Raw genomic sequence first — 13,666 nt, 5'->3', positions numbered from 1 at the left:
ATAGGAAACGTTTTTGTTCTTGGGGGGGACCCAGTGTTCCCTCCATTTAGCTGGTTTCCGGTTCTGAGATGAGAGTGTGATGAACGATGTGGGAAGCGCCAGAATGTTGACCTGAACCTCTGGAGTTGGCGCTACTCAGGGTCAGAAGGCCCCAGGCTCCCTTTCAGCAGCTCGTTGGGTGACAGTGCCACCTAGTGACCGAAGCATGCTGAGGTGGCACTGATCCGCCCCCTTGGAAAGGAAGAGGTTCTGGTGCCCAGCTGACACTTCCACCTCTCGCACACTCCAGGTTGTAACCCTTACGGGACAACCACTTCAGGGTCACTTAGCAAAAGAAATCACAAGGACATAACAATGTATAACCACGCCCGACTGGCTTGTTTTATTGGAGAAGGGCACGTGGAGTTAACAATGTGAAGACAGCTGGCCCGGAGGTTGGGGGAGAAGAGCCTCCCCTCCCTACACATGCCCACTGCCCCAAATAAAAAATAACCAACTATGGGAGAGCAGCTGAGACGGCGACTGAGGGCGGGGAAGGGAACAGGGAACCCGAGGACAGCGGAAGAGACCATGCGTGTGCTGGGAGGGCCCAGAGGCAGCGGCGGTGCGAATAACGTGAATACGAGTCTCTGTATCTTCCACATAGGTCTATATAAATATATAGAGAGAAGTTGTTCACTTTCCCCTGCTCTCCCCTCTGCTCCGCGCTGCTAGCTGCGGTCCCAGCTCCTCTTTCCACATGAGGGCAAAGGGAAGGGGATGATGAGCAAGTCATCACCGAATTGCAATCAGACCCACATCCATCAGCTTCTGGATCTTCTGTGCTATTACAGGATTCTTTAAGTGTCTAATGAACAAAAAGCAAAGTTATTAGACACAAGACTTAACCTAAAAAGGTCTTATTTGCTCTCGGAGCAACCCCAATGCAAACCCCGCGGAAGGCTCAACAGGAGGCGGCCAAGCAGGAGTCCTGGCTAAGACGGCTCCGCGGAGGCCTTGGCCCGCGGGCAGCACCACGCCACCCCGCACGAACCCGCGGACACAGCTTGAAGCCGAAGCCGCTCTCCCTGCAAAACTGGTCTTTCCAACAGACCGGTCTTTCCAACAGACTGCTCAAGCGATCGTGGCAAACACAGCCACGAAGCCCTTCCAGCTCACCAGCTGCGGCCCGCCTTTTCAGCTGTAAGCAAGCCATACACAGTAACCCCCCCCAGAGCTCGGGCCACCTCGCAGCTCGCCTTCCCCTCTTCCGTCTCCCCCAACTCCACTTACTCGCTGAGCGCCTGGGGGTCCTTCTGCATCTGCTCCAGGATGAGCCGCATGGCCGGATCACTCATTATCTGCTGCACCTCAGGGTCGGCCATGGCCCGTCGCTTCACGTCTTCGGGGCTGTCGTGGCGGTTGTACTGGGCCATCATACAGCGCTGGTAACCGTCCGCTGCCTCCTGCCTCCCAGCAAAGCCAGAAAGGGGCGCATGAGCACTGACCGGTTCGCTGCTTCAGCAGGGCCAAGGTAACAGAGGGAACTGAGAAGGGGGGAGACAGACAGACGAAGAAACAGGCAAGAGGGAAGCAGCAGCGAACCAACACCGAGAAGACCCAAAGGAGAAATGGAGGCAGGGGAGAGCCCCCTGGCAGCCAAGAGCAGCCCCACCTTACAGTTGGAGTCCAGATCTAAGGCCTTCTGGTAGACGTCCATGGCTTTCGTGTAGTCCTTCATCGCCTCCAAGGCGGCCGCTTTCCGGGTGTAGCCCTTGACTGCAGAGAAAGGTGAGGCGTCATCAGAACGCAGCTCTGCAGGATGCCACTTCCACCTTCCCATGGGAACCCCAACATCCGTCTCGCCCGCGGATGCTAGCTCCTAACGGCCACCAGCCCCGAGACAACGGGGGGGCAAGCACGTCCTCTCCCACTCTCCATCTCTGCGCCAGTGTCGAGGGACGGGGGAGGAGTGGCAGAAAAGCACTTACTGAAGGTCGGCTCTAGCTGGATACATTCCTCACAGTCCTGGGAAGGAGAGAGGAGAGAAGAAATGAGGCTTGAAGACAGACTGATCATTTGGAATAACTGAACACTTCGCCCAGACCCACGACAGTGTCCTTGTCTTGCATCCCGAGCTTCTGTTAATCCGGGCACCTGGGCCCTTTCACAGAAGGCCGAGCAGAGGAGGGAGAAGAGCAAGTCAAGCGAAACCATGAGGGTCGACAAATCCAGACTACGGACCACCCCACAGAAGACAAGTGGCCTGGACTCTTCAAAGAGCTGAGATTATGGAAAAATCCACAAAAGGTGGGGAAACTTCTAGCTTGAGAAATGGAAGAGGACATGCACGCGAACCAGATGAAATGCACGGGCCTCGATCCTGACGGCTTTACCGCGCAGTTTCGGTTAAGTGGGGAAATCTGAAGAGCCCCACAGCACCTGGCCTTACGCCCTTTGTCCCTCTATTACCAGGAGCTAATGACACTTCAGGAAAAGTGCACTCAGGAGCTCAGAGGTGGAGTGCCAAACATATCCCACTTCCTTTCACAAATGGTTCGGCAAAAACACATCCATGCTTATCGCTCAAAAAGGTGGAGGACACACAGGCGTTCGGGTGTTTTTGTTTGAAGTGCCTATGAAATGGAAAATTCTGGGGAAAAAAATGCCATACACTATCATTTCACACCCAGGCCCACTTCCAACTATTCCGGCAAAAAGCTAGCCCAGAAATGGTTCGGTTCCTAGCTGGGGAAGTACCACTCTCCCTCACAGGTGACCACTAGGCGAACTGACCTGGCTTTGATGTCACCCTTGTACCACAGCAATGATGTCCCCCTAAGCCAGACAAGAGCCCAGAAGATAGTGGCATCAACAAAAACTATCACGGACTCAGGTACTGGGGTCTCTGCATGGGTCACACTGTCACCTTCCCAATAAGGTGGTCCGGACTTGGGGCTCCTGGGTGGCTCGGTTAGTTAAGCGTCTGCCGTCGGCTCAGGTCATGATTCTGGCGTCCTGGTCTCGGGCACATATAGCTTCCTGCTCCGTAGGGAGTCTGCTTCTCCCTCTGCCCCTCCCCACACTCGTTCTCTCTCTCCCCTCCTCTCAAATATATAAATAAAATCCTTTTTTAAAAAAAGGTTTATTCATTTGAGAGGGAGAGAAAGCAGCAGACTCCCTGCTGAGCTGGGAGCCCGACCATGGGGCTCAATCCCAAGACCTGGAGATCATGACCTGAGCCAAAGGCAGACACTTAACCATCTGAGCCACCCAGGCACCCCTCACACATACAAATAAAAAAAAATTTTTTTAAAGAGGTGGTCCAGACTTGGACATTTTATTTATTTATTTATTTTAAAGATTTTTATTTACTTATTTGACAGACAGCGAGAGAGGGAACACGAGCAGGGGCAGAGGGAGAGGGAGAAGCAGGGTTCCTGCTGCTCAGGGAGCCCGATGCGGGGCTTGATCCTAGGACCCTGGGATCATGACCTGAGCCGAAGGCAGACGCTTAATGACTGAGCCATCCAGGCGCCCTTTGGACAACATTTTAAAAGTCATCTACTGATCAGCACAGATAGTCATCTAGAGAATGGTTTAAAAATCGCCAATAGAAGCACCGGACAGTTTGTGTTCGAGAGAGCAGTGGGGACTAACTCCCTTCATGGTGTCGACAGAACCACACCTGACCATGCCCAATGTGACCGAGAACAGCACACCTGCTAACTGACCTAATCAAAAAGTGAGGGCAGATGGTAAAGCCGCTGTGGAAAACAATACCGTGCTTCCCCCAAAAAATATATGAATAAAAATAATTAAAAAATTAAACCTTGAACTACTCAGTGACACAGCGCTTCTCCTAAAAGAACTGAAGTTGGGGCCCCCCAACAGAGGCCACATGCCCCCCACCACGGACACAGGACCCCAGCAGCCACAAGGGGGGAACCACCAGTGCTGCTGACAGAGAACGGAGGAGGGGGACAGGTGGATCATGGCGTGTCCATGTAACCGAACAGCACTCAGCCTTCAAAAGGAAGACAACATGGTGCTCAGTGAAATGAGCCTGACACGAAAGCACACACGCTGGCCAGTTCCACTTACAGAAGGTCCCTAGAGGGGTCACATTCACAGAGACAGAGCAGAACGGTGGCCGCGAGGGGCCGGGGGAGAGGGAACAGGGAGTCAGTGTTTAAAGGGTGCAGTTTCAGTTTGGGAAGATGAAAAGGTTCCGAAGGTGGATGGTGGTGAGGGTTGCACACAGTGTGAATGCACTGGAGACCACTGACCTGTACACTCAGAAGATTAGAATAAAAAAGGGGAAGGGGAGAACAACAGCAGCAAGGAAAAGGAATCTTATCACCAGGAAAGATGGAAAAGGATCCACTTTTCTTTCTTTCCTTTTATTTACTTATTTAACAGGGCGAGAGAGCACAAGCAGAGAGAATGTTAGAGGAAGAGGGAGAAGCAGGCTCCCCGCCAAGCAGGGAGCCCGATGCGGGGCTCAATCCCAGGACACTGGGATCGTGACCTGAGCCGAAGGCAGATGCTTAACCACCTGAGCCACCCAGGCGCCCCCGCTTCTCTTTCTTTTAAAGATTTGAGAGAGAAAGCGCGCGCAGTGCACAAGTGGGGGGAAGGGGAGGGCAGAGGGAAAAGCAGACTCCACACTGAGCAGGGAACCAACTCGGGACTCGATCCCAGCATGCTGGGATCATGACCTGAGCCCGAAGTCAGACGCTTAACTGACTGAGCCACCTAGGCGCCCCCAAGATCCACTTTTCCAAATACTCCCAATCACTAATATAACTCCACAAGCCAGGACGGAGCAGACTTCAGTCCTGCATTTTACAAAACTCACACACACACACCACCACCTTGACTCTAAGATCAAAGTAAAACCATCAAGCAAATGTTGATGAAAATAGGAAAAGAAAAAAAACCGCATTCCTCACGTACAGGTCAATCACCATAGTGCCTGCTCCACATTCCCAGACCTGCCCACCTTGAGCGCCAGCTGAAACTCCAGGAGTTTGGTGTAACAGGCAGCGCGATTGCTGTACAATTTGGCATCTTTTGGATTCCGTTTGATGGCTTCTGTATAATGCTTCATGGCCTGGGGATAGTCTCCTGGATAAGGGAAAAAGAAACTTTTTTAGAAAGCAAAAAGCCACCCTCCCCCACACCAGGGACTATTTATTTAGCACACGGGCAGCCGAGGCACAGAGGACAGGTCTGGACGACTCTTATCCAAAAGCTCCATCACCTGGGCTATAATGTACCTTTCTGAAAACATTCATTGCCTTTGTTCTTCTCCTCCAACGCCAAGTCAGGGTTTATATAAGCCAGCCGCTCTTGCTCCTTCAGAATTTTCTCCGCCTAAGAAAAAATAATTCTTTGGATAATCATTTAAACTCTCATGAACATAAATATTGCACTAGAAAAATCCTGATGCAGATTTTGACTTCCAAAAAGTACCATGGGCAACATTTTAGTTTTTGTTCAAAGAGCATGCAACTCTTGATCTCGGGGTTGTGAGTTCAAGCCCCACATTGGGTGCAGAGATTACTTAAAAAATTACATATTCTTCATTATCAAGGTACACTGTGGGGTGCCTGGGTGGCTCACTGGGTTAAGCGTCCAATTCTTGGTTTCAGCTTAGACTGGGTGTGGAGCCTGCTTAAGATTCTCTCTCTCCCTCTGTCCCTTCCACCTCCCCTCACTCAAAAACAAAAAACAAAAAAACCCCACACAAAACAAAAAAGGCAAGCAAGCCCCTGAAAATGATCCATGTGTCAATAACACAATTTTCTGACCAGTCTTGGGGCGCCTGGGTGGCTCAGTCGGTTAAGCGTCTAACTTTGCTCAGGTCATGATCCCAGGGCCCTGGGATCGAGCCCTGAATGGGGCTCCCTGGTTGGCAGGGAGTCTGCTTCTCCCTCTCCCCCTGCCCCTTTTCACAATTTGTGTGTGTGCAAGTACTCTCTCAAATAAAATCTTAAAAAAAAAAAAATTTTTCTGACCAATCTTTTCATGAATAAAATCATGCCCCCCCATAGTTTATGACAACTGACACGATACACAACACTTTAGTTACGTAAGGTAAAAAAAATCTTAAGTTACAATTAAGAACCATAACACTCAATGCACTGACCCTCAGCAGAAGGTTTAAATCTTGGCCGATAAAAAAGTACAGCAAACAACCTGGGTTATTCCTTATGTGCTATCATGTAACAAGGACATTATATAAAATGACCAAAAACACTACTTAAAAACACTTGAGGTTCACTACTAAGTAACTGCAACTATAAGGAATAAGAACTTAAGAAAACATCCCCATTCTTTCCCTACCCACCTGTTGGCATTTCTTGAGCACATCTGGGGTTCGGTGCTCTGCCAAAGACTTGTTATAGAAATGGATAGCATCCTTGTACTTTTCTTCTTTGAAGTAGGAGTTACCAATTCGAGCGTAAGCTCTGACAAAAACAAGCAAAAAAGAATCTGCTAAGGGCAGAGCAGGGACAAGGTCAGCTCCTGCAGAGAAAAGACATCGGCAACTAGGAATAAGGCCCCCATCACCACTGGGACACTACGCCCTCCAAACACCTTTTGTCTCGATGCGCGGCCTCCTCTCCAGCCCACTGTTAACAGAGCAGGTGGTGTGGCCAGCAACCCTCCTCCCCATGCAGGAAAATTTAAGTCTTGGACATCGACCCCTCCACACCACTCGAGGTACCGCCGAAGGTCACGCGTACTTGGCAATCTGTCGATAGTCTTCTCGGTTTTCTCGCCCCACTTCGATGGCCTTCTCACAAAGCTCCCGGCATTTACTGTAGTCGCCCTTCTCGAAGTACACGGCTGCCAGGCAGGATGGTTAAGGAAGAGTCAGCCCTTGTCTCTCCCCAGGACTGCCTGACAACGCACTTACCCCTCGGCCTGGGCCTCACCTGCTTGATTGGTCATGTAAGTCATGTTGGTGGGGTCCAGGTCCTTGGCTCTGTCGTAGTGCTTCAAGGCTGTGTCAAAGTCTTTCTTCTTGTAGGCCTCATTCCCCAACTCCTTCTCTTTCAGCGCCTAGAGGAAGTGTGGAAGGAGTACTGAGCAAATCTAACCCAGATGGCAGAGAGAGCAAGAGCTTGGGACCTGCCCCCGGTCCCGTACAGCACGTACGACCAACAGGTCACCACATCTGCCGGCATCTTCTCAACCAGCTGTGAACTGAAAAGTGAGGGGCTAAGTGTTGGAATGGAAAATTAAAAACTTTCACCTCCACTTCCTCTGAAGTGCCCCCCGTTCCATCTACTCTCCTGGATTTTATCAGAAAGCAGAGAGCTTCTTTGGGGGAGAGGAAATCTCTCCAGCCTGCACCAACCTCCAAGAGGACAGCAGCTCTGTGCCCGGTTTTACTGGGAGAGGCTGCGCCAAGTCGGTTTCTGTCCCGCGGCCTTCTGGGGGTCTCAGTTGTCAGGGAACAGCGGCAGGGGGGTGGGGAGAGAATGATAAGGGGCTGGCCCAGTGGCAGCAGTCTTCAGCATAGCTTGCTACCACCCACATCATAGGGCCCTTTTCCAGCTCTGAGACACCCTGAACAACCAACGCTTACCCATCTGAAGGTGCTAAATTTGGCAACAATCTGCTGTTCCCATTTATAAGAAGGGAAATAAAATCGTGTAAGCACATGCCTCCTGCTCTGGAAGACTGTGTTGCTAAGTGGACAACTTTCAACTACACACCACATCCGACCAGAAAACAGGAGCCTAAATTAGATGGGTGTAGACAACATTTCTCTGGATCCCAGCGAGGACAAGGATCACACACAGAACTTTACTGGCCTGCCCCAACAGCCCCCTGCTGCAAGTCTCTGAGATACACCATTCTCATGAAATCGCCTGGCAAGTCAACCTTTTAACATACTGACCGTTCTGGTAACAACAGCACCCGGACGCTCAGAAACTGTTACAGCCGCCCCGACCCACAGTGCTCCTGCCTGACAGGGACTGCTGGCTGACTAGGTTGTTTAGGAATGTGTGACAACAAGGAGGAAAAACAAGACCTGCTTCTTATTCTCTGGAAGATCTTCTTCCATTGGCTCTGGTTTCGTGTCCTTCTTGGGAGGAGGAGGTGGGGGAGGTGTTCCAGCTTCCTCCTCCTCATCCATACTGCCCAGATCGACCCCCAGCAGGACACTGAGAGTAGTCATGATCCGGGGATCTTGCAGTTTCCTAGCATTGATTAAAAAAAAAAAAAGAAAAGAAAACCACAATTATTCTTCACAACTAATTTTAAACCCCCACTGACTGCTAAATCTCAGATGACTGGATACAAGAGCTTCTCCTCCACAGAAAAACTGCTGGATTCTGCACTATCCACAAGGTACCACCGAGGAATACCCTATCCTTCATCAATCCATCTAAAACGAGGTAACAGCTGTCAGATTTATTTCTTGAAAGCAGAAGACACACAGAGGAATGAGTTACAGGTATACTCCATCTCATCTCAGGAGTCACAGATAGCAGTACGACTTAAGAAACACATCTTTACACCTGACGCTCTTCTCAACCACAAGTTTCCACTCCAACGTACCAAGAGACAGCATCTGGTGCGCATGGAAAGGATAGGGTGGGTGCCAGATCAGAATTAGAGTAGAGCAGTGAAGAGGCATGGAAACTTAGGAAAGAAAATTCCAAATTATTCTGATGTATGTCCCCCTTGACCCTTTCTAGAAATATAAACAACCAACAAATACTACCGCTCGTTAGAGAAAAGTCAAAGACAGAAACACTGTTGTGTGAATGAGGGACACCCTCCTCCCCCTATGCCCGACCATAAAAATCCCAGGAAGCACAATGTCCACGTCCATTTCCAAAGACAAACCATGCTGCCTTGACTTACGTGCCCAGGTCGGATGGCTTGTTTCTTAGTTGCTCTATCAGCTCCCGGTAGGTAGGATCAGCGAGCAGCGTCCTTGTCCTGGGATCACTCTCCAACTTCTGGTACAGATTGGGCATGTTGAAAGGGTTCATGAATTTCCGCTCTGTTCCGAACAAAGGAAAGCACGTTACTAGAAATCGGTTCCCTTAAGCCATGATGCCCCTGTAGCCTATAAGCCTGACATTTAGGCGGGGAGCCTCAAAGTTAACCCTGTTTAAAAAAAAAAAAAAAACAAAAAAACCCAACAGTGTATTGGTGTCTACCTGCCAACCGGGCCTCCATATTCTGTAAGCCCTCTTTGAGCTGAGGATTATTTGCTTCATGTTTTAAACCCTCTTCGTAGGTTCGCTTGGCTTCTTCAAATCGGTTTAAGAACTCAAGAGCCGCTGCTTTCCGCGAATAGCCCTTAAACCAGCAAAAAAGGATACAAAACAAAGGACATCTAGAGGTAAGTCCAAAAGATGAAATCCAAAGAATCTGTTCTACATTTCATGGGACAAAACGGGTACTCACGCGAAGACCAAAGAACAGGAGGAGGAGCACATAATGCCAAGATTGAGAACGAAGAATCCAGACAAATATCAAAGATGCTCACCCTCCCCACCTGTTTATCTTACGACCCAGGGCTGTCCGTTTCTTTGGCAGCATTTTCTCTCTCAGCAGTACAAGAGATAAGACCTGTCTCAACAACGGATGGTATCTCAGACTTGGCGACCTATACCATCAGTCTGAGGAACACACTCAGGGAGGAGAACAGACGGGTAATCAACTATCCGTCTACAGGGACACACAACAAGCCAGGTCAGGAGGGCCCAGTATGTAAAAACAGCGTACCAGAAGGCGTATCTGTGAAGTCCAAAAAGCCCCAGCGTGCCCACAGCTTACCTTGGCCCAGTCAGGCTTCAAGTCTACGGTTTTGCAGCCATCCTCATAAGCCTTCTGGTAGTCACCCTTCTTGGCATAGGCCGCTGAGCGGTTGCTGTAGAGCACGTGGTTCTGGGGATCTAACTTAATGGCCTCAGAGTAGCACTGTAGCGCGTCATCAATGTTGCCCGCACTCAGGGCCTTATTGCCCTTCTCTTTTAGCTCATTTACCTGAGGGGGAAAAAAAAGCCAATGTACCTTTTCTCTCCATAACACACTTGCTTGGTCCCAATTTTCTAAGTGGCACTTCTACTTTTCTTCAGTTACCGACAAAGAAGTTATTTTACAAACCAAAAGAGAAATCATTAATGAGTTCATTTACCATCTCCCACACCTTTTGGAATCTACCAGAAAACAGTACGTAACCAGGAAAAAAAGCCTGACCCTTTGCTCTCCACTAGCTCCAGTGTGAATTAGAATTCCAGCCACTCTTCCAAAAGTCTCTACTTAGGGCTGATGAAGGACACACTCTAGGACACACTCATGAGGTCCTTTCACGGAATAACAAATTTATTTGCCATTACAATGCCAAGAAGCCCAAACAATAAACCAAACACAGGCCGCGCTGCTCCTCACAGAAGAGGGATTCACGAAGGAAGTGAACGAAGTGTGCTTGGACACACGCTCCACAACCCACAGGCTTCACACCGGCTCCTCTGGGAGCATCAAGATGCTCACCCATGATCAGAGAAGAACCTATTTCCATTCATAGGTGTGGTGATAGGTCACAGCATGGTAGATCATTGCTCTGTTCCTTAGTGAGTGAGAGCTAGCCCACCCAAACCAGTTTTGCCGCATTTAAGTATTATTATACAGAGTATGCAAGAAAATAAAACACTATTTGTGGTTTAATCTCCAATCCTCTCAAATATTCAAAACATGGTCCTAATTAGAGGGCTTCTCCTAACCAGGGATGCCCTACAAGAGAGGAGGGGCCACATCTCAAATGCAAACACATTTGGTGAGATCAAGCATGTCATCAAGTTACTAAATCATTCTCTCTCTGACTCTGTCATCCAGCCCTGACCCACCACTGTTACATACCGATGCAAATGATTTTGGAACCCTGAGGCACACCGATCGGGAACTTCCATTAACCAGAGATGTTAGAGAGACAACCTTGAGAAGGAAAAACTCAAAGACTGCCAAATCCAGCAAAGGATAAAAATCTTAGAACTCAGGAAGGAGACCACAAAGCAAAAAGTTAAAAACTCAGCTAGTATCAAGATGCAGCTGAGAACAGTTCCATGAAGTTCTTGCCTATCCTACGAAACATCATTTGCCAGAGTACTGACCCGCAGTAGGTCAGGAAATCAAGTCTGTAGGCTGTGACCAGCACTTTAAAAGTAGAATAGAAAATACCAGCCCACGATGCACATGATAGCAAGCACTATTTCGTTAAATGTTACACAGTTGTATCTCTGCGTTGATTCTAATATAAAAAGTACATTACACCCTGGGATTTATTTGAAAGATACTAAAAAGAAAATGTGGACACCAATCTGTCCAACTTGAATACAGATCTCCCAGTTGAAAATAAAAACCAAATGCAGAGAAGTCACATGGTGAATGGGTTCAGGAGTAGGTTCGAACACATCTGGAGTTAAAATGCCAGGTGGCCAGCTCACCAGTCATGAACGTTGCAGCCCTGAGTTTAGTCATTCATTCAGTCTCCCTGCACATCCGCTTCACCTACAATGCGCAGCTTGCTATAAAAAGTTTTTCTTATTTTGATATCGGAGGGACAAACCCCTTTCTTAAATTTGTAAGTAATATGTTCCTCATCCCAGAAATCTTTTTCTTGTCTCTACCTTAGTCTATTTAATCCCAGATACAATTTAATTATCCAAAATGAGCAAAACACTTATTCATCCCTCCATTTCCACTCTATTTTTTTTTTTTTAATTTACTCTAGAGGCTCCAGATTTGATCAAAGCAGCAATGGCTATACCTGAAGAAAGCAACACTAGGCTTTGCAGATCACACGGAAAACAAGGGGCCGGTTTTTTCCCCAGATGAATCGCTACACTTCAATGAACAGCTTCCAACTGAATAAAATCTCTCCAGGCCGTTCACAACCTCCAGGCCGCCGAGGATATAATGAAGCCACTGAAAGCAACCACCAGCAGCTACAAACTCGGTCCCCTAAAAATGCTGAGCCGAGACAAGTAACTTCTTGCTGCTTATCTACATAGCCTAGATTTTCTACAGCAACCAATTCCTCCTTGTGTAATCAGAAACCAACCTTCCAGAAATATCAGTCTTGAGTTACTCTCGAATCACATACACACAAAACCGAAAAGAAAGAAGAAAGGGAGGGGCGGCACATGCATCTGTAAAACACTGGTAGAGATGGAAACCGTTCCAAGGACTTTGGCGGCACCCTCCCTTTCCTGCATCAGGCAAAGAAGTCGGCCCGCCGCTCATCAAACCTTCACTCAACGCTCTTCCATCCCGGCCCTACCAGATGCAGAGGAGTAGTATCTCCCCCAACTGGCTACTTCCAGTGTATTCCCGTCCCCGCTCCCCACATTCCTCCAAGTTAACTGTGGCCAAGTCCCGGGGGGCTTCTCCGTCGGGAATCCCGGCTCTCTCAGCTGGCGAGCCCCCCAGTGTGGAGCCGGTCCTTCCCGCCTCTACGGAAGCCCCTCGCCCACCCCCATCCCTCCCAGCACCGCCACCACTGTCCCCCCCGCCCCCCTCCGCTGAGCCGAGAGCTACCTCCCGGGAGGCCTCCGGGGCCCAGCCACGGCCTCTCTGCCCGCCGCGGGCCGGACTTCGGCCGAACTGTCGCCGGCCGTCCGGCCCTCCTCGCCGAGCCGGCAAGCGACGGGCGCTGAGTGGACCCGGCGCTCCCCGCGGCCCGGCCTCGCTACACTGCTCACCTCCCGCCCGGTGGGCTGCGGCCCTCACGCGCTCGCCGCCGCCGCCGCTGCTCGGCCGGCCCCAGACCGCCGCCCCGCTCGGCGCCCGCCCCGCCCCGTTCCTCCACCCGCGGCTCGGCCTCGGCCGGTGTCCGAGCGGCCCCGGAGCCTCGGCCCGCCCCTCCCCCTTCACCTGCTCCATAGCCCGGCCCGGAACCCCGTTGAATCGACTCCGTCCGCTCCGCGTTCCCAACCGCACGCGCCGCCTTCTGGAACCTACTAGAAGCTGCCGGGACCCCCGGATCCCGCCCCTTCCTCGCCTGCTCACTGGTTGCGCTCCCCTAGGGGGCATTCTGTGCTTCCCTACTATTGGCTTGAAGTCTAGCCCATCATCTTTGCTTCTCTGTCATTGGGCAGTTGAGAGTAATCCCCTCAGCCCTGCCTCCCCCGCGCCTCCGGATTGGATCCTCCCGGAAAGCCCCGCCCACCCCAGGCTCCACGATTGGGGGAGGGGCGAACTTCTGCGACAGGGATTGGCCGCTTGGTCCGCCAATCGTGGCCGCGCTGGCCGCGCCCATTGGTCCCGTTCTTTCTGGAAATTTCCACTTCTCCCATTGGGCTGACGGACTCCGTGACGGCAGCTCCTTCAGATTAAAAAAAAATATCGATTGGGCGGAGAGTCGCCGCCACTTTGCGCTGATAGGTTTAAATAGCCGCCCGTCAAAAGGCAGTGTGGGGCTTCACCTCTGCAGTGGTTTATGGGAGTCCAAGGCCACAGTCGCTCTGCCGCGGTGTCCGCGGTGGCCGCCTCCCACCTCCGTGGGCCGCGAGTCCGGCCCTGACGACTCGCTCCTCCCCGGCGGCACAGAGCCGCTCGGCGGTCCCAGCCGGTGGGGGTGACGTCTGGGTGGACCTCGGGAGAGCGCCCTGGCCGGGACGTCCCCAGAGCCCGCTTTCAGGCGCCGAGT

General features: G+C 50.8%; 1 protein-coding gene across 1 annotated transcript; it reads right to left on the bottom strand.

Moving 5' to 3' along the window:
- Positions 1-360: 360 nt before the first annotated feature.
- On the bottom strand, positions 361-12,988 carry STIP1 (stress induced phosphoprotein 1). Its single transcript, XM_032414544.1, has 14 exons — positions 12,892-12,988; positions 9,796-10,005; positions 9,174-9,315; positions 8,872-9,013; positions 8,033-8,201; positions 6,927-7,053; positions 6,735-6,837; positions 6,335-6,455; positions 5,262-5,358; positions 4,985-5,109; positions 1,971-2,007; positions 1,655-1,758; positions 1,273-1,445; positions 361-847 (listed from the first exon to the last, which is right to left on the bottom strand). The coding sequence occupies exons 1-14, from the start codon at positions 12,898-12,900 to the stop codon at positions 775-777; spliced, it is 1,632 nt and encodes a 543-aa protein (XP_032270435.1). The 5' UTR covers positions 12,901-12,988; the 3' UTR covers positions 361-774.
- Positions 12,989-13,666: the final 678 nt, after the last annotated feature.

Source organism: Phoca vitulina, unplaced genomic scaffold (assembly GCF_004348235.1).
Source record: "Phoca vitulina isolate PV1807 unplaced genomic scaffold, GSC_HSeal_1.0 scaffold16, whole genome shotgun sequence".
NCBI classification, from domain to species: domain Eukaryota; kingdom Metazoa; phylum Chordata; class Mammalia; order Carnivora; family Phocidae; genus Phoca; species Phoca vitulina.
This window is presented reverse-complemented; position numbering and strand designations above follow the sequence as displayed.